Here is a 27,315-nt window from a genome sequence, read left to right as displayed (position 1 = left end):
TGGCTACCTGCTTCCATTTTTTAAAAAATTTGGCACAAAGTTGTCACTAATCTCCCTATTTTACCCACCTTCACTTGACTTCTTCAGTGGGTTTTGAGAGCTAAGAACAAATTTCAGTCTATCACAGTTACATTCAGGCCACATATCACCCACATAGACCAAATCCATTTAATACGATTGGCACATCTTCACATGTCAATCTCCAGCCAAGCACCATAGAGAGAACTGAAGGCTTTATATGATGAACACATGGCCATGGTCATCAAGAACCAACTGTCTTGCATCAATTTTAGTGAATAAGTCATAACTTGTTTTTCTTCCTAAGGGTTTCATGACTTACACCACTCACTGAATGAAAAGGCAAAGTACAATATTAAAATGAATGCTTTGCCTTAGAAATGGCAAGTAGGAGTTTAAGATGGTTATTCTACTTTAAAATTCACATACATAAACATTTATAGCATTTCATTATCCAGCAACTAGGCTTAAGTTCTTGATTTTGCATCTCAGTGAAGTTCCAGGCCACCAATTAGCATTAAACAAGGGAGTTTGAGGATGAATATATGAGTTTATGATGGCATTACAAAGTATTTAAGGATTCTGATTTGTTCCTCTTATATCACCAGTGTGGACAACTGAGAATTGAAAGTGAATACAACATTAGCTACAACCTAAAAATACATTGGTATTTTAGAATTCCCAGGGTTGACAGTGTTGAATTTGTAAATAAAATACAAGTTTGAGTAACAATAAAATATACATACAAGTACAGAGGTGAAAATTCTTGTAGACATATCATGTGATCAACCTTTCTGAGAAGAAAAACATGACTTTTCCTAATGCACATAGTTTTTCTTAGGTATCTAAATTAGTTGCTTAAAAGTAAAATGTACACTTTTATATGACACCTAAATAAAATTTTGAGTTATAGAAGGAGATGCTTTTATAAAATACATGAACAGCCATTCTGTTTTGACAATAAAATCCACAATTCTAAGAGATAAAATCGACACATATTTCCAGATACTAAATGTTTGGTTTTATATGAAAAAAGTATTTTGAAGTAGGCACAGAGGGGTTTTACATGACACCAATAAGATATTTACTGTATAAATTGCACCACTAGACAAATACAGCTACAAGAAAATCATTTGAATAAGTCACACAGCTATCAAAGCATCTCACACATTCATTATAATTCACTCTTTCATACTAGTTTATATACACTGAGTGAGTCATTAAATATTGCACTTATTGGCCCATGAACCCTCAATTCTGAGGTGTTGAAAATAGAAAACAAATCTATTTTTATAACATATTTCATGCAACATTTAAGACATATCAGTTCTACAAACACCATTAAATAGTTGTACATTTGGACAGTCCAACGGTATCACATCACGTCTGACATTAACAATATATTAACAGGAATTACAGGACAGTTTTCCTTTAGCACGTATCCTAGGGATAATGAGACAATGCATGGAAAGCCATCATATTGATACAGCAAACAATACCCAAACTTTACTTTTACAAGAAGTATGGAACCACTTGACAGATTTAAGTCATGCTCATGTCCCTGAAAGGGCAGGTGTCTGAGTGGCTCATGTACCATCTGTGTCTGTAAGAACAGCATTCACGAACCTAAGCAATACCTAGCCCCAAATAACATGAATGCAAAATAATTTGCATCAAGAAATAAAGCCACAGCCAACTCTCACTTGTCCACGATGAAGGAAATATGAACACAGGTGAATGAAATACACAGGTAACCTCAAACCTCATTTCAGCAAGTAATAACTGTTTGAAACTCCACCAGTAATGGTTGCTGATGGGAAGTAAATGGTGAAATTTGAGTCTCATTTTCTATTCTTGGTCCTGTCATTCCATGAGGATAGTGTTTTGAAAAACTGCAGTAATTTAAAAGAAAGTCAGAAAGTAAAAGAGAACTGCGAATAGAAAGTTCCATTTGTCCACTAGCTGGATGGTCTGATCTTAACACTCGAGCTCTGAGTGAGGTTTTAAAATGACTCATTTCCGTTATCTAGAATGTTTGCAAAATGTATTTCCCCTCCACTCTCTCTGTTTAGAGGAAATTAATTACAGGCACAGACTAATCAAACGAAATCAGTGTGAAGAACCGATTTTATGGACCTTATAAGCAAGATGTGAGTTATAGCTGGAACATAGTAAAAGCTCCCTTTTCCCTAGCGCTGAGAAAGCACCATAGATGGAATTTTCCCTTTTTAAAAAAAAGTATCAGTGTTTACCTGATACCTTTGTATCAGGCGAGTGAGCGTGTGAGTGACTGTTGAGAAGGGCAGCACTGTGTGTGTAATCTAAGAGCAAACATTTCAATCTATCAAAGGGAAATATTATTTGACTGGAGTGTCAAGCATTTCTGTAAATATTTTTAAGAAAAAAATTATTTGTGAAATACCAGTAACAATAGGTAGATACATTTTAGATAAATCCCCCAACTTGGTTTTTCCCTGTTAGGGGGTACTATATTTCTACAATCTAGAGCCCTTTGATACAGTGCTGTGCAGGGGTAAAGGCTTTTTTTATTTTGGTCATAAACTTCATCTTTTACTTAATTTGGCCCAGTAAATTCCATGATATAAAACAGGTTTATGTCTTTAATTGACTTTGGTCAAAAATTCACCTAAAATATGAAGAACTCCCAAAAGCTGGCTCAAAGGTTCAGCATATCAGAAAGACTTCACCATTTTACAGGCAAACTACTAAAGCGAAGGTAATCAATGCACACAGGCAGAGCTGAGCAGAGCTGTAGAGGTTGCATTTTCCAGGGAGTGACAGAAAGGCCACATGGGTGTAGTTGCTCATGTGGCACCTGGACAGCACACTAAGTGACTATACACGCAAAGGAACAGAGTTCTGGGTTCTAGTCATGCAAACTGTAATTGTGAGAGAAAGGGTTCTTCAGATGGACAGGCCAGCTCTGAAGTATGCCACACCAAAAATACCTGATTGAGCATTCCAGTAGTACTATGAAGATTATTAACAAACACACAGTAACTTTTTGGTCTAGAAGGGTTTTAGTTATTACTTTTTTTATAAATAAGATTCATATCACAGTTTTTCACATGCACGTGTTACCTACTTCAGCTTGGTATAGCGTGGTAGTTTGGATATGCTTTTAATATAGTCCCACAAATGCCACACTGTTAACTAAAATATCACATAGTACATCCTCAACCATGCACTAAGATACATGTTGGATAAAGCACATCACAATGAACCACTGATTATGGACTACCATGCTCTAAAATTAATGTTGCTTCATGGAAGTTCAGTTAATAGTAGAATGTATTTAACTTTTAAAAGAGAAGAAGGTTGTGTATACCCGAAAGTCTATCGTCAGCATAGATGTATTTAAAATTGAAAGTTTAAATTGGTTCCTTAAAAAATAACCAGTGTACTAAACAAAAGGCCTATAATTAATATGAGTAAGATTTAAGTAGGTGAAATATATATTTGTTTACTGAGTATATTGATGTCTTGTATAATTTGGGTTGTAACTTTGTAGATTTTGTTTATTATCACAATGCCACAACTTTCTGCTACAACTGAAGGTATTGTCATAGTTTTCTTTCCAAGTAAAAATCTTAGCACTTAGTTACCAGGCAGCAAAAAATTACTGAACTTCAAGTGACCCTAAGGAGGAACTAGAAGAACCTCCTAGCTTTCACAGTCATTAGAAGTTCATCAAGGCAGTTGGAGCTGTTCATTGGGGGCAGCGACAATGAACTGATTCATTGTCCTGAAGCAATTCCTCTTATGAGCGTGTAGATGTGATGCTAACATTCAAACTGCCATCTTAGGATGCTTTGTGCACCTTCTACTTCCATCCCCATTTCCAAAAAATGAAATGCTGATTCACTCTGAGGATGGCTATTTAAGTCAAATAATTTTCAGTCCAATTTTTCAGTTGCATTAGGAAAAGAAAGGAAGGTGCCAACACCAAAGCTCTTGGAAGAATCGATTTGGAACAGTTCAGGTTTATTCCTAAGGGTATTTAGAGGAGTGAAAGTGGTCAGCTAATGAGTAGCAAAGGAAAATAAATTCATACTTAAAACACAAATTTAATTGCATCAAAGACAAGAGATAAATGTGTATAACTTACAAACCAACAGGAGTATGTACTTTTTAAAAGTCTTGTTCTTTTAAATATAAATTTAGTTAGGCCATTGATAAAAATGACCTGCATTGATGTATATATTTAGACTATTGATAGATGATGGTATAGTGTGTGTGTGTGTGTGTGTGTGTGTGTGTGTGTGTTGGCCAAAGGGCTGAAAAACCTTGGAACTATAGTGTTATAATTTATAAGTAACATAGCTCAATGCCAATGAAAGCCCACTTAGTTAACCTTGGGTTGGTCCCACCATTTGCCAAATTTGATGTTAAAACCCAGATTTTTTGATGCAATTACAGCAGGAGCATTTAAGTGTTCTTTCTCTTGAGCTCTGTGACTGCTTCTCTGGAAACCTCTCATTGAATTATTTGGAATGGAAATCCTAACAGGGTGGGAGTTCCAGAACTGAGAATCAATGAAAAAGGCTTCACTTCCATTGGGGTTTAGAAATTAGAAAGTATCAGATGTTTCTTGGCAATGACATTTGGGCTATTTTTGCATGTCTCTCCCCTGACTGGCATAAAATGTTTCCACTTCGGGATGTTTGACACTGTGTAAGTGGGAGCTTGGCTTAGGGCTTCCGGTCTAAGGGCCAATTAATTTCAACAGCAATCAGTTCTTCAGGGAAGGAGTTTTCAGCAGAGCAAAACTCTGCTCTTTCACTTTTAAATACTGTCTCATTTTGCTTTTCATTTTACCACAATACACACATCAAGGTCCTTCTGAAAAAGCCATCAAAATATTCTTTCTAAGCTTTTTACATCTATCTATATGTGTGGGATGAGGGCTGTGAAGGAGGATGGGAAGGGTTTCCCGGCTTTATTAGTTCCTTTTAGATTGTAAAAGTGAGCTTAATAGCTATATCATTTAACATGGCCACATTCTGGCCCAAGTTACAGAAATATTATAACATTGTACAAACAGACTACTGCTGCAAACAAATCTGTTTTTATGCCCCCTGCTTCTTTCTCTCCTGTCACTGTAATTCCTGTGATTTTGAAGTTGGTTGCCCCGTTAAAACTAATAAAACATTAATGTTTTCTTGTCTTTACTATGCTAAGGCTTGCTTTGTAGGGCGCCAAAGTAGAAGTGTACTACTGATTAGTGGATCTTCAACTAGGAAGGTGAGAAATACCATGGAAATGCTTAAAGCATTCCAAACGCTCTCTCCCCTAATTTCCAACTTTTAACTTACTAATGTGTGTGACCTAGTTCTGTGACTTGTAAGGATTTATTCTCCAGAGATATCTTTAGATGTATGCCTGTTTCACTTGCATCCAATACTTTCACGGGAAGCCTCTCTATTTTTGAAAAGAGGAAAAAAACTCTTTGACATAACCACCAAAAAAGGAGAAAGTTCACTTAACGAAACTATCCTCCCAAATCTGCCAAATAATTCCTGCTGCCTTCCTAAATCCTAGCTTTAAATAATGCTGGACAATGATACAGAGGCCAAGTTTCCCTGTTGCTCTCTGTACAGCTGGTAGGATTTGTTGTTTTCTCTTTATTCATATAGGTCCTTTAGGAAGTTTGTGATACAAAATTAGAATGTTCCAGTGGTTTCCTCCCTCTTTAAATTGCTATGGACCCTAAATATTTCTGAAATTGAAATACTACAGTTACAGAATGTTTTCTGTGTAACTTAAGCATTCACGTAATAGGAATATGCTTTAGAATTTATGAACATCTGGACTTAAAAAGATGATTAAAGATTAAAATTTTCCTTTTTCTCAACTGGGGACCCTTTGAAATCTGATTTAAATAGCATCTAAACAGGTAAAAGAACTTAGCTGAGGTTTGAGAAGATGGCCGTGTTTGGGGAGGCAAGTCTATATCCTATGGAAAGAGGAGCCCTAACAAGCTTCAACATAAGCTCTAGTCCAAGAGTTGGTGATGCTTCCAGAAAGTGATGGTGGTGGTGGTGTGCATTATGGGGGTTGGGGAAGGCAAGTCATTGAAAAATAAGGGGGCTTGGACCTTGGAATTCCATAGCTACTCATACCCTTCTTGGTTAAAATGCTTGTTGCATAACTGGCATTCAGTAGATATGTCTCAATCTGTTCAATGATGTTGAATATTCACAGAATTGGGAAGGATCAGTGGAAAAAGCAGTCCTGGGTAGGTATTTGCTTATTTAAACGTGTAAACGGAGATTATTGTTAAATAGCCCCAGTCAGGTAATATTAATGACTTACGAAAATTGCAAGGACCTTAAAAACAAAATTTCAATTTCTTTATAGGCCAATGATCTCCTCGGTTATTAAGAACAGTGAAATAAAGACAGTTCCCAACAGTAAACTGACCAGACTCATGACAGCGTCCCTAATCATGAGAAAAACTTCCATTTGATTTTCAACTAAGAGTAAAGCAAATGAAGTCTTGTGACTTCTTCCTCTGCACGCACGCGGGCACGTGCGTGAGCACACACACACACACACACACACACACACAAGCAATTCCTTGGTCATCATTCCTACAAGTGAATAGCATAATTTGAATCAATGGGACAAAAGCCAGTTGTAGTGAGATTATAGTCTGATGTCCCAGAAGTAGTCTGAGAACAAATTTGAAACAAAAAGAGCCTAGCAGACAAATAAATAACAAGTCACATGCAGGTACCAGATGTTTATAGATGGATAGTCCTTACAAATTTAAGATCACATATTTGCCACATATTAAACAGGAAAGCTCCCAAGAATTGAATGCGTACGAGCCATTGACATCAATTTATTCCTTCAAATAATTATTAGGCAGTATAAATGAAGGCTAATAGACCATTTACAAATGCTGTTTGTTGGCAACCAGAGCCCCCTGGAGCTGCCTGTGTGCACGGGGACACTAGCAGGCACAGTTGGGCTGCGGTGGAGGAGGAGTTTCCTTGAGTCTCGTGTTCTGCTTTGCAGCAGTGATGGCAGGATCAGTCTCCAAACTCTCTGACATTTTGTCGCAGATGATATCCACAAGGCGCTCAAATGTCTGCTTGACATTAATGTTGTCTTTGGCACTTGTTTCAAAAAACTCAAACCCTGGAAGAAACACACAGAAACCCAGCTTGGTTATTTTGCATTTCTGAAATTAAATGGGACTTGATTATGGCTTTCAATAGTGATGAGGTGATGGTGAGACATCAGTGGGTGGTGGGTTTGGGGTAGGTAAGAGATTAGAGGTGGGCATGAGGTACCATTTAAGCAAATGCTACCATCTCTTACTCCATTAACCATGAACAAAAGAGTTATAAAGTAGAATTGGTGATGTTCACATTTTATTTTTCTCTATTGATTCATTTGCATTATCAGCATGACTGAATAGATTAAAAATATTCTATTGCAAGAGTTAGTAATGATAACAGTAAGAATCCTCAATACCAAATCTATCTTTAAGAATCTTCGACACTAAATCTATCTTTTCCATCCCTTCCCTCAACCCCTAGCCCACCATGTAGACTCTTGCAATCTTTTCGTGGCATTATTTGGCATTTTATTCTGTTTTTATTTCCAGATTCTACCAAAATTTTTAATTTTAATTTTTTTAAATCAATTTAAAGCTCAGAAGCCTTGGTGTGCATATTCTGCTGTAAAAGGGAATACCAAGCTCCAATATAACCCAGCTCTAACTTTTCCATGTCTGCCCTGCTGCTGCCTAATGATCGGTCTGAGAGCGGGCTTCTAGTAAATTTTCAGTATCTAAAAGGACACAAGATGGCACTGAAGAGTCACAAGATGGCACTGAAGAGTCATAAGATTTACCTTAAACCTGCTTCAACCTCCTTCAGAAAATTTTTGAGTAGTGTTATTCCAACAGGCCTCCAGGGCTTTGTATACCTCTGCACCTATCAGCTGGGTGCTAATTTTTCCATAGCTTCTGTTATCTATCAGCAGGAATGTTTTTACCAACATCTGGGAAAGGGCACTTGGTAAATTTCAAATGAGCTGCCAGAGATTGTTAAGAAGTTACAAAATGCAGCAACAGTTTCACACTTTCACCAATGTGCCACTGTACCTGGGCAGAAGCAGCCTTAGTATGCTGCTCTGTACACAGTCTTATCACTCTATTGTTTGCATTCACATTCCACCGGCTGAGCTTGCCAGTCAGTTGCCATGACAACCTCCCCACTAGGCCAGCCAGAGATTGCTCTGGTCCATTCAGGGGACGTTGATTTAGAATGTGTTGGGCTGAACATAGAAAGGTTTTTCTAATCCATTCTGAATTTTACACCCTATAAATCCTTCTGGTTACATCTGGCCCTATCTCAGAGGAGCCACATGGATTCAAAATGATTAAATCATGTGATTTCATCCCAGCTCCTGACGCCAAAGGAAAAAGAACAGACTAATATTTTGCATCCATGTCAAAATCCCTCAAATAACCTAGAAATACTTATTTTCTTAAATAGTACTGAAGCTAGACAACAAAAGGCAAGTGTCGTGAGTTAAAATCTCCAACTTAGTCGTTATACTATTTGGTTCAATGACTACATCTGAGCTTGAATTTCACTAGCTACTCTCTTGTTAAAATCCACATGAATAACTGCAGGATTGGGGTTGAAGAACATCAGTAGAGTCAAGGTTCTATAAAATAGAGGTGGATATTTCAAACCATTGTGGCTTGTATTTTTCTTTCCTTTTGTCTCTCTGGACAATGCTTATATGGCTTTCTTATAGTCTACATTTTAAAAATCTACAGATAAGGCCATCTGGTGTTAACAGAGCTCTCTTTTCTAATGCTTGTACAATCTTTAGAGCTAGGTCATTCAACTTCCAGTAATTCAATCCAGAGTTGGGGAAAGGCAAGTATGGATCTAAGCAAGATCCTTGTTGCTAAGATATCAGAACTATTGGCATGCTTGTGGTGAGTTTCCCAGACCTAATGGGAGGATGCTTTATGTCATAAGATACCAAGAACCCACAGAAGAATTCAAGATCCCTGAATCAGCCTTTGAAGAAAAAACATCCAAGAATTTGGTACAAAGGTCTCATTTACAAGTTCAATTTTTTCATCTCTTTTGCTAACACTTCTTGTACTTATTAGTATGATTTGGGAAGTCACTGAGTTTGAACAGTATCATAAAAGATTTAGCCATTATGAAAAGATGATAATCCACACAAGGTTTTATCAAATGTGACTCCTTTACCCTGGGCATCTCAACACTCTGTCATCATATTGGTATACAATTTGAGGTCAGTAAAATTATCTTTGATCTCAGAAGCCAACATGATCTCAGCTTCTCAACCTTAACTGGAACCCTAAGAATATGTGGCTATTAAAGAGACAATGTGCCAGAAATAATGGCAACTATTTATTCAGCATGCTGAGAAGGAGACATCATGATATGGTGAGAGATAGATTATCAGTCAAAAGATGTGGGATCTAGCCCCACTTACCAACACTTCTAGCTTTGGGACCATGAACAAGTCACTTTAAAAAAATCCTTAATTTCCTTATTTATGACATTTGCCTTACTTAACTTACAGGGTTATCATAAGGCTAAAATGAGAAAAGATAGGCATAAGTGCCAAGCAAACTAGAAAATGCTATGATAACGACAATAGCAATAATAAACTAACATTTGTTGAGTGATTACTGTATAATAGGTACTATTCAAAGCATTTTATACATTTTAACTCATTTTATCCATTAGTAGGTACCATTATTTTCTCCAATTTACTGATGAAATAGTGGCAGAAAATGGCTCCGTAATTTGCTCAAGTATTTCCTTGCTCAGCTAGTAATTGGCAAAGCTGGAACATGAACTACTAACTTGTACACTCTCCTGCTTCTCCAGATACACTGAAAAAGTAAGCTACCATTTTGTTTTGGCTAAATTGTAAGTCCTATGTTAATTAACAATCACAATATACCATAAACTTTCATCAAGTTAAATAATCAGAAAATAACTAACTAGATTTAACACTGCCAGTAAACCAAATGAAACAATCTTTCTTGGTGATTCCAAAAGTATTCTGATATCTTAATACTGCTCAAGATTCATCAAGATGGTCATCATGACAGCTGTATTTCTATACAGAATTCTAGATTTATAGATATAAAAGGTTATAGAGGCTGGGTGCGGTGGCTCATGCCTGTAATCCCAGCACTTTTGGAGGCTGAGGCGGGTGGATCGCCGAGGTCAGGAGTTCGAGACCAGCCTGGCCAACAGGGCGAAACCCTGCCTCTACTAAAAATACAAAAGTTAGCCGGGCGTTGTGGCATGTGCCTGTAGTCCCAGCTACTCAGGAGGCTGAGGCAGGAGAATCGCTTGAACCTGAGATATGGAGGTTGCAGTGAGCTGAGATCGCACCACTGGCACTCCAGCCTGGGTGACAGGGCAAGACTCCGTCTCAAATAAATAAATAAATAAATAAAGGTTCTGGAAATTAAAGTGCCTCTCATTGACCAGTTATGCTGGGATCTCTTGTCATAAGTTTGTCATAAAATAAGATATTCAGGATCAAAATCAATATCATTAGTATTTTAGCATTTAGTAGTTTAGATTTGGGGTACAGGGATGTTTAGAAAATCAAGTGGGGCTTGATTTTCTATCCAAGCGAATCAGTCTTTTCATTCAATCACCTGTGTATGAGGATGCTCATGCCCTCAACTGTGTGTGCCCATGGGTGCTTAAAGCTCATGGCCTAAGTTATAACCACTAATCCAACCACTACAGCCTTTGTTCTTTCACTAACTCAGATTTTATGGCTGTTACCTCCCAGTATCTCTGTATTTTGAGATCAGTTCTCAGTATTTTGAGCTTGTTCTGAGAAATCTTTAATCTCCCATTCATACACACCAATGTCAGTGGGAAGCTGGGTCAATGATACTTCAGAAACAGAGTCTTATAACTTTGAAGATCACTTCCAATCTACTGGGTAGAAGAGTGTGGTTCAGCAAGATCAAATAAGTAGCGCAAAGTCACATAGCAAGCTGATTGTGAAGTCTGACAAAGACCTCCTGATAAATAAGTTAGTTACTGATTTAGCTTACAGCCTTGAACACCTGTCTCTCAGACTACATCATCCAGAATTAGTATTTTCAGCTCATGTAGGTTTCTTCATCAGCAAATCAGTGAAGCCTTTCACTTAACTGTAGAAACTCTGATCATTCTTTCTCATCCTTCCCTTAACAAAGCCTTTCTAATCTCTTTGGCAGGGGCAGGCAGCACTGTTCCTGAGATGCATGAGCTTTGCACTGTGGTCCAGCACATCTCTGTTGTAGGCTTCCTCATGCCTGATCCTGAAAGGGTCACTCCTGCCCTTTCCAAAAACCACTACAGGTACAGCGGGACACTAATCCCTTCAGGTTCACCTGATGTTAGGGACCAAATAAAAGCTTGGAAAGGTTTTGTTTGATAAAACATGTTAGCTATGCTGAGGAAAGAGCAGCAGAAGCACAAAGCCAACCTGTGTCCTCTTCATGGTGGACACTGAAAGAGCAAGCAGAGAGAGGCAGTGTAAGCCAGACTTCACTCTAGTGACAAAGGGCTGTGATTCTACACCCTGACTTCATAGGATTGGAGGTTCACCCTCATTAGAATCACCTAAATTACGGGCTGGGTGCCATAGCTCACGCCTGTAATCCCAGCACTTTGGGAGGCCACGGTGGGAGGATCGCTTGAGCTCAGGAGTTCAAGACCAACCCGGACTACGTAGTAAGACACCACCTCTACAAAATATACAAAGATTAGCTGAGTGTGGTGCCACATTCCTGTAATCCCAGCTACTCGGGAGGCTGAGGTGGGAGGACCGCTGAGCCTGGGAGGTCAAGGCTGCAGTGAGCAGTGTTCACGTCACTGCACTCCAGCCTGGGTGACAGAGCAAATCACCTGAAGTGCTTTAAAGTTTCTGAACTCCACTCTACACATACTGAACAATGGGAATCAAAGGGGTGTATGGGGCTTCAGAATATGCATTTTTAACAGGCTGCTTGGGAGGTTTCTTACGCACATTTAAGGTTAAGATTTACCCTTCTCTGTACATCCATGCTCATAGCATCATTATTCACAATAGCCAAAAGGTAGAACTAATCCAAGTGCCTATCAACCTATGAATGGATAAACAAAATGTGTTATACATAAACAATGGAATATTATTCAATTTTAAAAGAAAGGCAATTTTCACACATGTTATAACATGAATGAACCTTGAGGACATTATGCTAAGTGTAATAAGCCAGTCACAAAAAGACAAATACTGATTCATGCTACAACATGGATGAACTGTGAAAATAGTATTCCAAGTGAAAAAAGCCTGATATAAAGGACCATATCTCATATGAGACCATTTTATAAGAAATGCCCAGAATAGGTAAATCTATAAGACAGGAAGCAGATTAGTAGCTTCCTAGGCTGGGGTAGAGAGTGAGGGAAAAGGCAGAGTGAATGCTGATGGGCAGGGGGCTTCTTTCTGGGGTTATGAAAATATTCCAAAATTGACTGTGATGAAGGTGGCACAGTCCTGTGAACATACTAAAAACCACTGAATTGTACACTTCAAATGGGTGAATTTTATGGTATATGAAATATACCTCAATAAAACTATATATACACATATATAATATACGTATACATGTATACGTATATATACGTATACGTATGTATATGTATACGTATATGTATACATATATACACATATACATATATACGTATACATGTATACGTATACGTATGCATACATGTATACACGTGTATATACACGTATACGTATGCATACATGTATACACGTGTATATACACGTATACGTATGCATACATGTATACACGTGTATATACACGTTTACGTATGCATACATGTATACACGTGTATATACACGTTTACGTATGCATACATGTATACACGTGTATATACACGTTTACGTATGCATACATGTATACACGTGTATATACACGTTTACGTATGCATACATGTATACACGTGTATATACACGTATACGTATGCATACATGTATACACGTGTATATACACGTTTACGTATGCATACATGTATACACGTGTATATACACGTTTACGTATGCATACATGTATACACGTGTATATACACGTATACGTATGCATACATGTATACACGTGTATATACACGTTTACGTATGCATACATGTATACACGTGTATATACACGTATACGTATGCATACATGTATACACGTGTATATACACGTATACGTATGCATACATGTATACACGTGTATATACACGTATACGTATGCATACATGTATACACGTGTATATACGTATGCATACATGTATACACGTGTATATACGTATGCATACATGTATACACGTGTATATACGTATGCATACATGTATACACGTGTATATACGTATGCATACATGTATACACGTGTATATACATATATGTATACATGTATACACGTGTATATACATATATGTATACATGTATACACGTGTATATATACATATATGTCTACATGTATACATGTGTATATATACATATATGTCTACATGTATACACGTGTATATATACATATATGTCTACATGTATACACGTGTATATATACATATATGTATACATGTATACACGTGTATATATACATATATATGGTAAGAATCACTGTCCTAAATGAATGAGAATGTATGTTGCCCTTAGAGATTTTTCTGAGAAACCCCATGGCCGATTGGGGAAACCATTCTGGTGACTGCCAGAATCCCCTACCACAAAATGGTTCCCATGCTCAACAAGAACCCTTCTTACAGGTGTTTAAATATAATCCTTTTTGCTCTGGTCTCAATGGAGATGAAAGAGCAGCTGCTTTTCAAGGAGGGCATTCTAATACCTTCCAGTGCACGTGAAGAACATTAACCCACACTTCCTGGCTGTGGCGCAGGCCTGATTTGCTGACATTCTTCTGTCCACTTTGCTCCCAGGAGGTCCTTAGAGCAAAGGAAGCCTCAGAGAAGGCTGGGGCCTTTTCACATTGATACCCACAGGGCAGCAAGCAGGGCCTTAGGCCATAAGTGTGCTGCTCACTGAGGTGGCAGGCTCCAGGATGTCACTCTGGCGCTTGAAGAGTACTGGAATGTCAGAGCATCCTAGGGGACTCAGTTCCACATGTGACTGCATTGTGTTAATGGTAATAATCACAATTACAGTATTGCACACTTAACCACCTCTTTCCGCCCCTTTCGCCAGTGCATTACAACAGTCTTATAGGAAACACTTGATTCATTTCCACCCATCAATAGCTACACCATATTGTAAAATGCCATTTGTTTTTATGAGATGTTCTGCGGCACTGTTGCTCTTTTTTTAACCCCAGGGAAACACCGCTTGGGGCACTCTGATCTTTTAAACTTTACTTTGAAAGAAAAATCACAACTGATTTTTTTTTTTTTTTTCTGTAGAGAGGAAATAGCTACTAAAATCACACTGCAATAAATCATTTTCATCTCCAATTGTTAAAAATCTGTGATTTGTTCTTAAGTTTCTATTCCCAAACTCCTACATGAGAAAATCTTCTTTTTCCAGATTCTAGTTACAGTTCCAATATCTTGTCTCCCCTTTCCTGTGGAACTGGATGGGCCAGAGCTGCAAGGAAAGGTCATTCTGCTACCGGGTGGGTGACATTTGAGCCAGAAGTAGGGATTGCTGAGCAGCAGGACAAACTGGCATATTAGCTCGTCCTCTACTGGGCCCCAGCCCAGAGACAGGCTTTAGGAAGAGAAGTAGGAGGTAAGGCTTTTGATCAATTTGCCTGAAGAAGAGCCAAAATTGCAGACCAAAGCTGTAGAAAAGCAAGAACAGGAGCTCAGCCAAAGGCTAGTGCTACTAAAAAGCATGGTATTTCAGCCTCTGAGTCTGTGTCTCTAGCCAGGCATGACCAGATGGTAGCATTTTTCTGCTTCTGTTCGAATTCTGAAACTATGCAATGGTCAGTCTATGGCCTTAACAAATCCTGGTCCATAATATAAGAAGATGGACATTAGGGATGTACAAAGGTTAATCACCATGATCTAATTCCAGAACATTGTCATCACCCCCCAGAAAGAAACTTTGTATCCAAAAGCAATCACCCCTCATTCCTTGACCACCTCCATATTACGTGTGTTTTGCTCCCCAATTAGAATGTACATTCCACAGGGCTTCTCCATATCTCTAGAGATAGTAACATAGTGCCCAGCATGAGCAGGTGTCCAGTAGATGTTGGCTAATTAAAGGATTTTTTTTAACTTTTGAAATTTTTGTGGGTATATAGTAGGTGTATATATTTATAGGCTTAATTAGAGAATAGATTTCTGTTAATTGGGAGAAGCAGTGGGGTATATGGGGAAATGGAGAGAAAGAGAATCATTTTTCCTTTGTTTTTAGTTATGAAGTGACTAAACCAGTAAACAATTCTGTCAGCCACATCATTTTTAGATGGAGTTTACCAAGCATGGAATTTCACAAAATATCGTTTTGGTTTTGCCCTGTGGGAAATTTATGATATAAAACAAATTAAACCAGCTCTATTTACTCACAAGGAAAGACATATTTCTGAAAAAATTTGAAGAAATGCAAGATCGTTACACTTCAACACCTGAACTAAGAACTATTAAAGTGCTGAGAAGTCGATGTTCTGTCATATTGGTTTTAATAAAGAGATAAGGATCATTTATGATTGGCAGAGTGGCTGCTTATATGCAAAGAGTGCTAAGTGTTTTAAAAGAGTTTTTTCTCTGAAATGGGTTAAATATATCCTTTGTAACTTCTTAACATTTCAATAGGCTTTCAATGATAAAAGAGACAATTTCCAGCTCAGCCTATTTATGAATTGTCAACAAAAACATTGATAACTTCTGTCTGTTTAGGATTTTCAGGTTACAATAACATATGCATTATCAATTGGCAAGTTATTTTTGCTGTGAAGGATACATATGAAATAGAGCAAATAGTGTAATACATTTTTAATTACTAGGGCCCGAACGAATGAAATTTCATTGTGATATCAAAGGATATGGAATCTTAAATGTAACTAACATTTATTAAGTACATACTATATGCACATACTACGCTAGGCCTTTTTGCATGTATTTTCTAATCCTGTAACCAGCCCCATGAAGTAGGTGACTTTACAAGGCTCATTTTACAGTTGCGAAAATGGTTGAGTCACACATTTGGTAAACCAGGACAAGATCTAAAATCTGACTCTAAAGTCCACACTCTTAACCTTTGTACATCCCTAATGTCCATCTTCTTATATTTTGGCAGTGTTCCACTCAAACGTCATAGAGTAATAGCTGTTCGCTTCATTTACAAGTTCTTGGGATTTCTCATCCTTTCTAATATGTACTAATGTCTGCCAATTCTTAAAATCAAGAAATTCTTCTCAAAGTCTGTATCTAACTCCTTTCAATAGTAAGACAGCCTAGACACAGAACACTATGTGAAGCTTCATACAAATGATTTTACTTTATATAGTGACAAATTCTGAAAGTTGTAATTAAATCATCCCTTGTCTTTATGAAGTTTGAATATGGAAAAGGAACTCTCTCCAGAAGCAGCTAGCTTTTTCACTGATCTCTCAAGGCAGAGGATGAGATGATGATGCATCTTTCTTAGGATGGCTACTTCCTTGTCAAATAAAGCCAAGCCATGCAAATGCCAGTTAAGTAAAGCCATGCAAATGCCAGTTAAAGGTAAAATAGAGAGAATAGGGCATAGTACCAAGATTTAGTGGAGAAAACTATTCTAATGGCTTATACGGATGAAATATCATGGGTTAGTCTGTACACAGCTGAAAGCAGGTGCCTACAGGCATCAAAGAGAGTATATCTTTGGGATTTGGGATTGAGACAAGAAAAAGTCATCCACTGAGAATAAAATTATTAAGTAAGTGCCACAAAGTCCATGAGATTAGCCATCTGCAGAAGGAACTCACTCCAAGATAGGATGAACAAACGATTTTCTGGTGAGAACAGCACACTTCTCAAAATCCATCAAGGGACTAGAGTGTCTCCCAAATTTCTGAGATGGAGGGTAAGACTTCTCTTTTATCAGTAGTCTAATAAATGATAAAAATTTCAAGGTAAAACCATTAAAAGAAAATGGAGTTGATTTGTGTGAATTCAAGGAAAAAAAGAGTCAAGGATTGAGAGTATTTACTGCCCAGTATGGTCAATGGGGAAATGAGAGGATGCCTGCACTGAGTTGGGTGAGTATACAGGTTTACTTGCTCTGTATCCCAATAAAGAGCATTGTACTTACTCAATGGTATCCCTTAACGTCACATGCCTGGCACATGGTGAGAGCTCAATAGGATAAGAAATACATGAGTAGAAAAGGACCAAGGCAAGGAACAGACAGCTACAATTTGTCAAAGGGAGAATGCTAAGTGCAGCAAGAGACTACAGACACACATAGGGTGATTTGAAATCACCCTAGGGCTGTGTAGAAGCACCCAATCTCTGCAGACTTGTCTCTCCAAACTGGATCAGATCTGCCTGGAGTTAGGAAGGACTTTCCACTGAAGAGAAAAGGTAAAATGATCCCCACCAGCCCCCACTGCCACCACAAACACCTATAGTCCTTACAAGAGGAGAATCCCAAAGCTCTTGCAAACCCTAAGCCCATTTTGGAGAGCTCCTGGGAATTCATGCAGCTGTATTGCCCTGTAGCAGGAGCACAAGGTTTGCACTCCCCATACCTCACACCCCTGTGAGCCAAGCTTCTGCAGCATAGCCATCTTGAGACCAGAGTTACCTCTGGAGTCCACCCTTCTCTGGGGGCCAGTATCTACTGCACCTCTCCAGCACTAGGACTCCATTTTAATTCCAACAAGCTGATACAGGTAGCTGAATGCCACAACCCCAGCTGTGCAGAGCCTGGGCCCAGAATCAGCTATGACTCTGGTCCTGCACAGCAGGGAAAACAACTCCTGTCACTACACTTTCAGCTGGGGCAATAGTCTAGCAATCTTGCCCAGGGCAACTCTACTCTTGAGCCAGCCAAACTGCTATATTCCCTCCCCTAAATGGGAGAGGACCTGAGTCTCTGAGCAGCTGATCTGCCCCTGGCCAGCAAAGTCTCTATGTGACTGTGCTCAGGACCTGAGAAATAGCCCTGCAGTGCCCCTGCCCCTTGCCCCCTGCAGACATGGCTGTGGCCTACCCAATGGTCCTGCACTCTCCATCAGTGCCTGAGAAACAGCCTTGCAGGTTGCCCCTGGTGGGCATATCCCCAGGCCAACTGAAGAGCCTTGCACCTGTATGTAGACCTGAAAAATAGTTCCACGGACCACTCCTGGCAGGCACAGTTCTAGGTCAGACAAGCAATTGCATGCTTGTGCCTGTGGCAAGAGTAACAGTACCATAGCTCCAACCCCAGTGACTCCAAGTTAGCTAGCACACTGTGTACATATATATGCCTCCAACCTGAGAAACAGCCCAGCAACCCCAGTCCTACAAAGCCACACCACTGGTGCCACAGACTCTCTCAGCCTAGATCACTGAGAAACTTGCTTATGCTACTAGTATGGATTATAGCTGAAGAAACTACATGGAGAGTACACTGCTGCATCCACCTAGAAGCAAAGCCAACGTACTCTACCAAACCAATACCCTAAAACTCATTCATATGAAACCTACTTCATAAAATTGGAAGAAGTGACTTTGCCACATGCATAGAAATCAGTGTAGGGACACATGAAACATGAGAAAGCAAGGAAACAAGACACTGTCAATGAAAAACAGCAATTCTCAAGTAACAGACCTCAATGATAAGAAAATGTGTGAAATGCCAGAAAAAGAATTCAAAACAATAAACTTAAGAAAACTAACTGAGATACAAGAGAATATAGGCAATTCAATGAATTCAGAAAGACAATTCATGATTTGAATGAGAAATTCAACAAAGAGATGGATATCATTAAAAAGAACAAGACAGAAACCTTAAAGCTGAAGAATCCAATGACTAAAATAAAAAATTACCATTGAGAGCTTCAACAACAGACTAGACCAAGAAGAAAAAAGAATTTCTGAAGTTGAAGACAGGACTTTTGAAATAATATAAGCAGAAAAAAAAGAAAAAAGATAAATAAATAAAGCCTACAGGACTTACGGGACACTACTAAGTGAACAAATATTTATATTTTCGGTGTTTTGGGAAGCAGAAAAGAAGGGAAAAGATGAGGATAGCATAATTAATAAAATCATAGCAGATAGAGAAAGTATCAAGTCACATATAAAGTAACCCTCATTAGATTAATAGTGAAATTCTCACAGAAACCCTACAGGACAGGAGGGAATGGAATAACATATTTAAAGTACCAAAAAAAACCCAAACCTCCCAACCACAGATATTATACCCAGCAAAGCCATCCTTTAGAAATGAAGGGGAAATAAAATCTTTCACATAAAAGCAAAAACCAAGGAAATTCATCATTACCAGACTGGCCTTACAAGAAATGTTCAAGGAAGTCTTACATTTGGAAGTGAAAAGATGATAAATGACATAATAAAAACGTGAAACTATAAAACTCCCTAGTAGAGGCAATATATGAAGGAAAAAAGAGAAAGGAATCAGGCTGGGTGCAGTGGCTTACGTCTGTAACCCCAGCACTTTGGGAGGCCGAGGAGGGTGGATCACCTGAGGTTGGGAGTTCTTGACCAGCCTAAGCAACATGGAGAAACCCCATCTCTACTAAAAATACAAAATTAGCCAGGCATGGTGGTGCATGCCTGTAATCCTAGCTACTCGGGAGTTTGAGGCAGGAGAATATCTTGAACCTGGGAGGCAGAGGTTGTGGTGAGCCAAGATTGTGCCATTGCACTCCAGCCTGGGCAACAAGAGCAAAACTCTGTCTCAAAAAAAAAAAAAAAAAAAAAAACAAGAATAAAAACTTACCATTACAGATAGGGACCCAACCATAAAAATAAATAATAAAAGAGGAAATAAGAAACAAAAGATATATAAAACAACCAGGTAACAATCAGTAAAATGACAGGAGTAATTCCTCACCTATGAAATAATAACCTTGAATGTAAATGGCTTAAATTCTCCATTTAAAAGACATAGACAGGCTGAATAGATTAAAAAAAAAATCAAGGCCCGATTATATGCTACCTACAAAAACCTCACTTCATTTGTAAAGACACACATGGACAAAAAGTGAAGGATTGGAAAAACATGTTCCATTCAAGCAGAAACCAAAAGTAAACAGGGATAGCTATACTTGTATCAGTTAAAAAAAAAAATGCTTCAAGTCAAAAGCTATAAAAAGAGACAGAGGAAACTATATAATAAAAAGATTGAGTCAGCAAAATAACACTAATAAATATATATGCACCTGACACCAGAGCACCCAAATACATAAAGCAAGTATTAGATGTAAAGAGAAAGATAGACCCTAGTGATACAATAGTTCAATAATACAATAGTTGGGAATTTCAACACTCCACTATCAGCATTGGATCATCCAGACAGGAAATTAACAAAGAAACATCAGATTTAAACTATGCCACAAACTAAATGGACCTAACAGACATTGATAGAACATCTCACACAACAGCTGCAGAATACATAATTTTTTTCATCAGCATGTAGAACATTCTCCAGGATTGACCATATATTAGGACACAAAACAAGTCTTAACAAATTTTTAAAAACTAAGATTATATTGAGTATCTTACCTGACCACAATAAAATACAAATACAATTAGATATTAATAACAAGAAGATCATTTGAAACAATACAAATACATGGAAATTAAACAATATGCTACTGAATGACATAACAAGTGGGTGAAGAAAGAAATTAAGAATAAAAGATTAATAAAAGATTAATGAAACAAAAAGTTTTTTTTTTTTTTTTTTTTTTTTTTTAAGAAGGAGTCTCACTCTGTCCCCAGGCTGGAGTGCAGTGGCACAATCTCAGCTCACTGCAAGCTCTGCCTCCCGGGTTCATGCCATTCTCCTGCCTCAGCCTCCCGAGTAGCTGGGACTACAGGCGCCCGCCACCACGCCCAGCTAATTTTTTGTATTTTTAGTAGAGATGGGGTTTCACCGTGTTAACCAGGATGGTCTCGGTCTCCTGACCTCATGATCTGCCTGCCTTGGCCTCCCAAAGTACTGGGATTACAGGCGTGAGCCCACCGCACCTGGCCAAAAAGTCGTTTTTATAACACAATAAGCAAAATTGGCAAATCATCAGCCAGACGAAGAAAAAAACGAGATAAAACCTGAATAAATAAAGTCAGAGACAAAAAGGAGACATCAAAATGTATACCACAGAAATATAAAGGATCATAAGAGACTACTATGGACAACTATATACCAATACATTTGAAGACCTAGAGGAAATGAATGAATTCCTGCACACATACAACCAACAAAGATTGAACCAAGGCTGGGTGTGGTCACTCATGCCTGTAATCCCAGCACTTTGGGAAGCCAAGGTGGGTGGATCACTTGAGTTCAGGAGTTCGAGATCAGCCTGGCCAGTATGGTGAAACCCTATCTCTACTAAATATATAAAAATTAGCTTGGTGTGGTGGTGGGCACCTGTACTTCCAGCTACTCAGCAGGCTGAGGCAGGAGAATCACTTGAACCTTGGAGGTGGAGGTTGCAGTGAGCCTACATTGTGCCACTGCACTCCAGCCTGAGTGACAGAGTAAGACCTTGTTTCAAAAAAAAAAAAAAAAAAAAAAAGACTGAAACAAGAAGAAATAGAAAACTTGATCAGACCAATAACAGACATTTCTCAAAAAAAGACATAAAAATGGCTGGGCACAGTGGTTCATGCCTGTAATCCCAGCACTTTGGGAGGCCGAGATGGGCGGGTCACTTGAGGTCAGGAGTTCGAGACCAGCCTGGCAAACACGGCAAAACCCCATCTCTACTAAAAATATAAAAATTCGCCAGGAGTGATGGTGCATGCCTGTAATCCCAGCTACTTGGGAGGCTGAGGCTGGAGAACTGCTTGAACCTGGGAGGCAGAGGCTGCAGTGAGCCGATATCACACCCACTGCACTCCAGCCTGGGTGACAGAGTAAGACTCTGTCTCAAGAAAAAAAAAGACATAAAAATGGCCAGTGAATGTATCAAAAAATGTTCAACATCACCAATCATCAGAGAAATGTGAATCAAAACCACAGTGAGGTATCATCTATCTCACCCTAGTTAGGATGGCTATTATCAAAACACAAAAAATAACAAATGTTGGTGAGGATGCAGAGAAAAGACAACTCTTATACACTGTTGGTAAGAATGTAAACTAGTACAACCACTATGGAGAACAGTATGAAGGTGTCTCAGAAAAACTGGAAATAGAACTACCATAGGCTCTAACAAACTCACTACTTAGCATTTATTCAAACATAAGGAAATCAGTATATCAAAGAGACATCTGCACCCCCATGCTTATTGCAGCATACTCACATTGCCAAGATATGGAATCAACCTAAGTGTCCAAAAACAGATGAATAGATTAAAAAATGTGGTGTATATACACAATGAAATATACCCAACTATAAAAAAATGAAAGGCTGTCATTCACGGCAATATGGGTAGAACTGGAGGACGTTATATTAAGTGAAAAAAGCCAGGAACAGAAAGTTAAGCAGTGCATATTCTCAATCACATGGGGAAGCTAAAAAAAGTTGATCTTATAGTAGTAAAAAGTAGTCAGAGGATACTAGACATTGAGAAGGGTGTGGGGGAAGGGAGGCATAAGGAAGTATTTGTTAAAGGATACAAAATTACAGCCAGATAAGGGATGTAAGTTCTAGTGTTCTGTACCACTGTAGGATAACTGTAGTTAACAATAATACATTGTATAGTTTCAAATAGCTAGAAGGAGAATATTGAACGTTCCCAACACATAGAAATGATAAGTGTATGTTAATTACCCTGATCTGACCACTATACATTATATGTATAAAAAATTCACTATGTATTCCATGAATATGAAACATCATAATTTGTAAAAAAATTAATTTAATTTAATTTTAAAAATAAAGAAATATATGAGTAAACATCATTGGATTCCCTTTTCTTTGATCTAGAACCACTAAGAAACCATATTAAATTGATAGCCTTTCTAAGGGTATTTTTTCTATTGATAAAAGGATACACTGATTATCTAACAGGAATATTACCAACTGTGTGACATTTACATTTCGCAGAGTATAATAAAAGGCATTTTAAATTGGAAATCTGTCCCCTGTGAGTTCGGTTAGTGTGATTTGTTCCCCTACTGTTCCCCGCCCTAATAATTTTACCCTGGGAGAAAGGAAATAACACTGGCCAGTGTGCAAAGCTGATGAACAGAGATGGTTTCTGCCAGCTGCATCCAAGCACAGATTCCACAATTTAGTGTGAGAAAGCCATCCTTGATTTAATCTTTTTCAGCTCTCAACACTTAGCAGATTAATCAAATCCAAATCCAAATACTGCAGTTTATATTTCTTATATCTGACTTTAATTTTGGTAAGTAATACTGCTATTTATGCTTTTTTTTTGTTAAAAAAGAAAAACAAATAAAAAATGAAGCTGGCAGTTTATACAGATTTCGGTTACATGGACCTGGATTAATTTTTAAACATTCCACCAAATGTGTTTGCAAGTTTGTGTGAATGAGAAAAGGGCACAGCTTGGAAGATCATTCTAAGAGAAGGAGTAAAGGTGAGGTTCTGAGCCAAATCCAGGTAGAAAAATGAGGGCTAGACAATTTTGTGAGATGGGACAGGAGACATGTAAACATAACGTTTGTTAGAGGATAAGCTTTGATCCACAAGTAACAGATAGACAGTGGGGCTTTGGAAGCTCTTCATAATGAAGAAGGGCACTTTGCATATTGACGTCCCTTGGAGCTGTCAGAATCACGAGAATGGGGAAACTCAGGGGTCAAAAGTTGGTAAGATCTGGATTAGTAAGAAGGAGTATAGGAAAGAACACCTAGATTAGTGGAGTTGGTTAAGGAAGGCAATTAGTAAAATAGGGATGTGCCAGAGTCTCAGTAAAATAGGGATTTGCCAGAGTATTGAGAGTTTATTCACTGGGGTATGTGAGAAAAATAAGTAGAGGTTTAGAAGAAGGGCAGCATAAAAAACAGAGGAAGTGGAGTTTATCACTCAAAGATGCTGCATGGGTGGGGTTTCATGGATTGGATAACCATATCATTTGTTCTCCAAACTGAGTCACTTTTGAGATTGAAAGGGGATGCTATTAATACTTACACTGGGAAATGAACATAAATCAGGACTGTCCTGAGCAAACTGGGATGCATGGTCACTTTATTCATAAGGAACAGACAGTTTCTGAGGAGTGAATTTCAGCTGCCAGAAGGGAGAGTGGAGATCCATAAGATTATGAAATAAAGATCAGGTTAACAGGAACTGGGAAGCACAAAAGAGACAAGAACCAGGGCAAACAAACAGCAGTCCCTTCCCTTCCCAGCCCATGGATATGACCACACCTAAACCAACCAAACACATTAAAATGTACAATGTTGGTTTAGTTTATACCTCCTGGGAATACTTAGCCAAAAAGAATGTGATCCTGGGGATATAATGGTAGGGTGGCAGTGCTTCTCCTCAGAGCTGTGTGCACACAGGTACTTAGAACATTTTAGTAGCATCCCTGGGATTCCCTGCTCAACCCAGAAGTTGGCAATTTTCATTCTTTGAGAAATACTACAATTAAGAGTTAAATAAATCTTTAAAAGCTGCTGAAGAACAGAGCTAATGCATATTTGGAACAAGTGGTTTGAGTTTTAAAAACAGGCTTTAGGGCAATGTTATCCTCATTAGAGTTTCTGGCTGCACAACCTGGCTTTATTACAGAATTATTTTTGCAGGGGTAAGAGGGAAAGGATTAAAACTGAAGAAAAAACCATCATCCTTCATTAAAGTGAAGTGGCTGGAGGCAACATTGCAGGTCTGAGCTCGACAGAAAAGCTTTAAGATAGCCAAGGTGGGTGCACGCCCACCACTAGGGCTGTCCATGTTTCTCTGCCTTTGGCGCCCAGCTTACTAAATGATCCTTGGCAAGCTGGACTGAAACTGTAATGATAGGCTGAAATCTATGAAAATGAAATTAACTATAAATGTGTGTGAACCACCAAACCATTAAATCAGCCATGGTCTTTTGCTAAAGAGAAGGTTAACAATGCAGACATAGGTAGCTACAATGGCCAGTTCTTAATGATGTTATTTACTTTTTCGAACTAATTTCTTGTGTTATCAAAAAGACATTGAATGAAGGCAACTCTTAGAAATCTATTTCGATTTCATTAAAAAGAAAGGGGTGGTCACCTGCTCTATGCAATATGCAACGTTGTCTTTTTCTTCCTAAAGAGCCTCCAAATTCCCACTGTCCTCCTACGTGTATCACTTCATGGATCATTTGTGGATCAATGCTTATTAAAGCATTTAAATAGTAATTTACTGTCATATTTAAAATTATGGATTGCATTGCTTAGATTTAAGACTAGTTCTTTCAACGTATTTTCTAGCTCTTGTCCCATCTGCCTTCATGACTGTCCACCTAAGTATCTCCACTCTCCTGACTCTCTACTGTCTGACTTTTCTGGATGTCTTCCCTTCTGCCTGTTAGTATGTTGATTTTACTCCCAAATTCTCCCTCCACAATGATTTTAATCTGTTACTCAGGCCAGGTACCTACATCATCTTTTATGCCTCTAATTCCTTGTTTGTATCCCCAGTGCCACTGCTTGGTTTAGGTCTGTGGTCCTCAACTTTAACACAATTGGGTGAGACATGGTGAGGGCCTAAATCAAGGGTTCTCAACCATGGCTGTACATTAGAATCACCTAAGGAGTTAAAAACACTCATGTTTGTACCTCAGCTTCAGATATTCTGATTTACTTAGTGTGTGTGTGTGTGATGGGGTCCATGCCATGGTTTTTAAAATGCTACCTAGGTGGTTCGAATGTACAGCCAGGGTGGGGAACCCCTGCTTTAGGCCTTGCCATAATTTACCCAATAGCATTAGCTTCTTATTGGAATCTCTGCTTCCTGTCCTTACCCTCCAGTCTATCCTTTAGCCAGTCGTCTCCAAACATATGTTGTTTTATAATTCTTAGTTTCAAAAAAAGATTCATTACTGCCCTAATACATGAATATTTTATAAATTATATAATGTACTATTCCAGTAGTACATTATAAAACATACCCAATAACTGAAAAAAAATTTGAGATACAAATAAATAGAGCTATTAATATTTTCTTTTTGTACTCCTGCTGATCTTAAACACCCTAATTTCTGGAATATTGCCAGTGTAATTGGTCCAAAATGAAATCTGATCTTGTTACTCCAGTGTTTAAAACTTAGGATCCTCAGCATGTATAGGACAAAGCCCGAGTTTTTGATTCTTTCAAACAAGGTTCTCTGTGATATATGTTGTCAACTTTTCCAGGCTTAGATCCCTCCAGAATACTATTCATTATGCCTAGGGAGACCATCACCTGTTTGTCTAACTATCAAAATCCTATTCATACTTCAAGACGTGGTTCAGACATTGTCTCCACAGTGTGACCTTTCTCAGAGCCTCCAAACAGGGACATTCTTAATCTTTTAAGCTCCTCTAGCACTGAGTCCATGCCTCTATTACAACAATTATATGCTGTCTTTTGAAAGTCTTTATGTGTCTCTCAGACTCTCCTTTGGGGTGACAGAAATTTGGTCTTATTGTTTCCTAACTCCTAGTACCTGGCCAATAGTTGGTGCTCAATAATACTGAATAAATGAATAAATTAGTAAATGAATAAAGCCCCATAATATATTCATGAGTTCTATTTTGAAGGGTCTATCTCCTGCCTCCTAAAAGAAATAAACTCCTAGTGTGACCCCACTGTAGTTTAAGAAAAGACTCTTTGGCTCATTTATTTCAGCTCAGTGGTTGTTATGCAATTCCAAGTGGATTTTGCTAAATTTACATTGGTCCTAATAATTACGCTCTGTTGTATAACCTCATACTCCTCTTCTGATCCTCAATAGCCTTCTATAAAATCCGTGCACCTATTGGCCACATGGGGACTAGACTAGGGTGCATGAAAGCTTCAGCATGAATCCATCCTGGAAGACCAGCTCCCTGTGGCCAGGCAGCACGAGCCCCATCATGAAGGGTGGAACCAATTACAGCTTCCTTCTGCTGGCTCTCTGGGCTAATCTGCCCAGAGAAATCGGTGGTTCTCAGTCATGTCTACACA

General features: G+C 38.4%; 1 protein-coding gene across 2 annotated transcripts in view; it reads right to left on the bottom strand.

Moving 5' to 3' along the window:
* Positions 1–2,601: 2,601 nt before the first annotated feature.
* Positions 2,602–27,315, bottom strand: part of RAB3C (RAB3C, member RAS oncogene family) — a 290,956-nt gene continuing 266,242 nt past the window's right edge. For both annotated transcript variants that reach the window (XM_054489820.2, XM_054489821.2), the window contains exon 5: positions 2,602–7,185. In XM_054489820.2, the coding sequence (XP_054345795.1) occupies positions 6,998–7,185 (188 nt within the window). In that variant the 3' untranslated portion in view covers positions 2,602–6,997. The remainder of the gene's footprint in view (positions 7,186–27,315) is intronic.

The sequence above is a fragment of the Pongo pygmaeus genome, chromosome 4, assembly GCF_028885625.2.
Source record: "Pongo pygmaeus isolate AG05252 chromosome 4, NHGRI_mPonPyg2-v2.0_pri, whole genome shotgun sequence".
In the NCBI taxonomy this organism is placed as follows: Eukaryota; Metazoa; Chordata; class Mammalia; order Primates; family Hominidae; genus Pongo; species Pongo pygmaeus.
The sequence above is the reverse complement of the archived record's forward strand: the minus strand, read 5'-3'. Positions and strand labels throughout refer to the sequence as shown.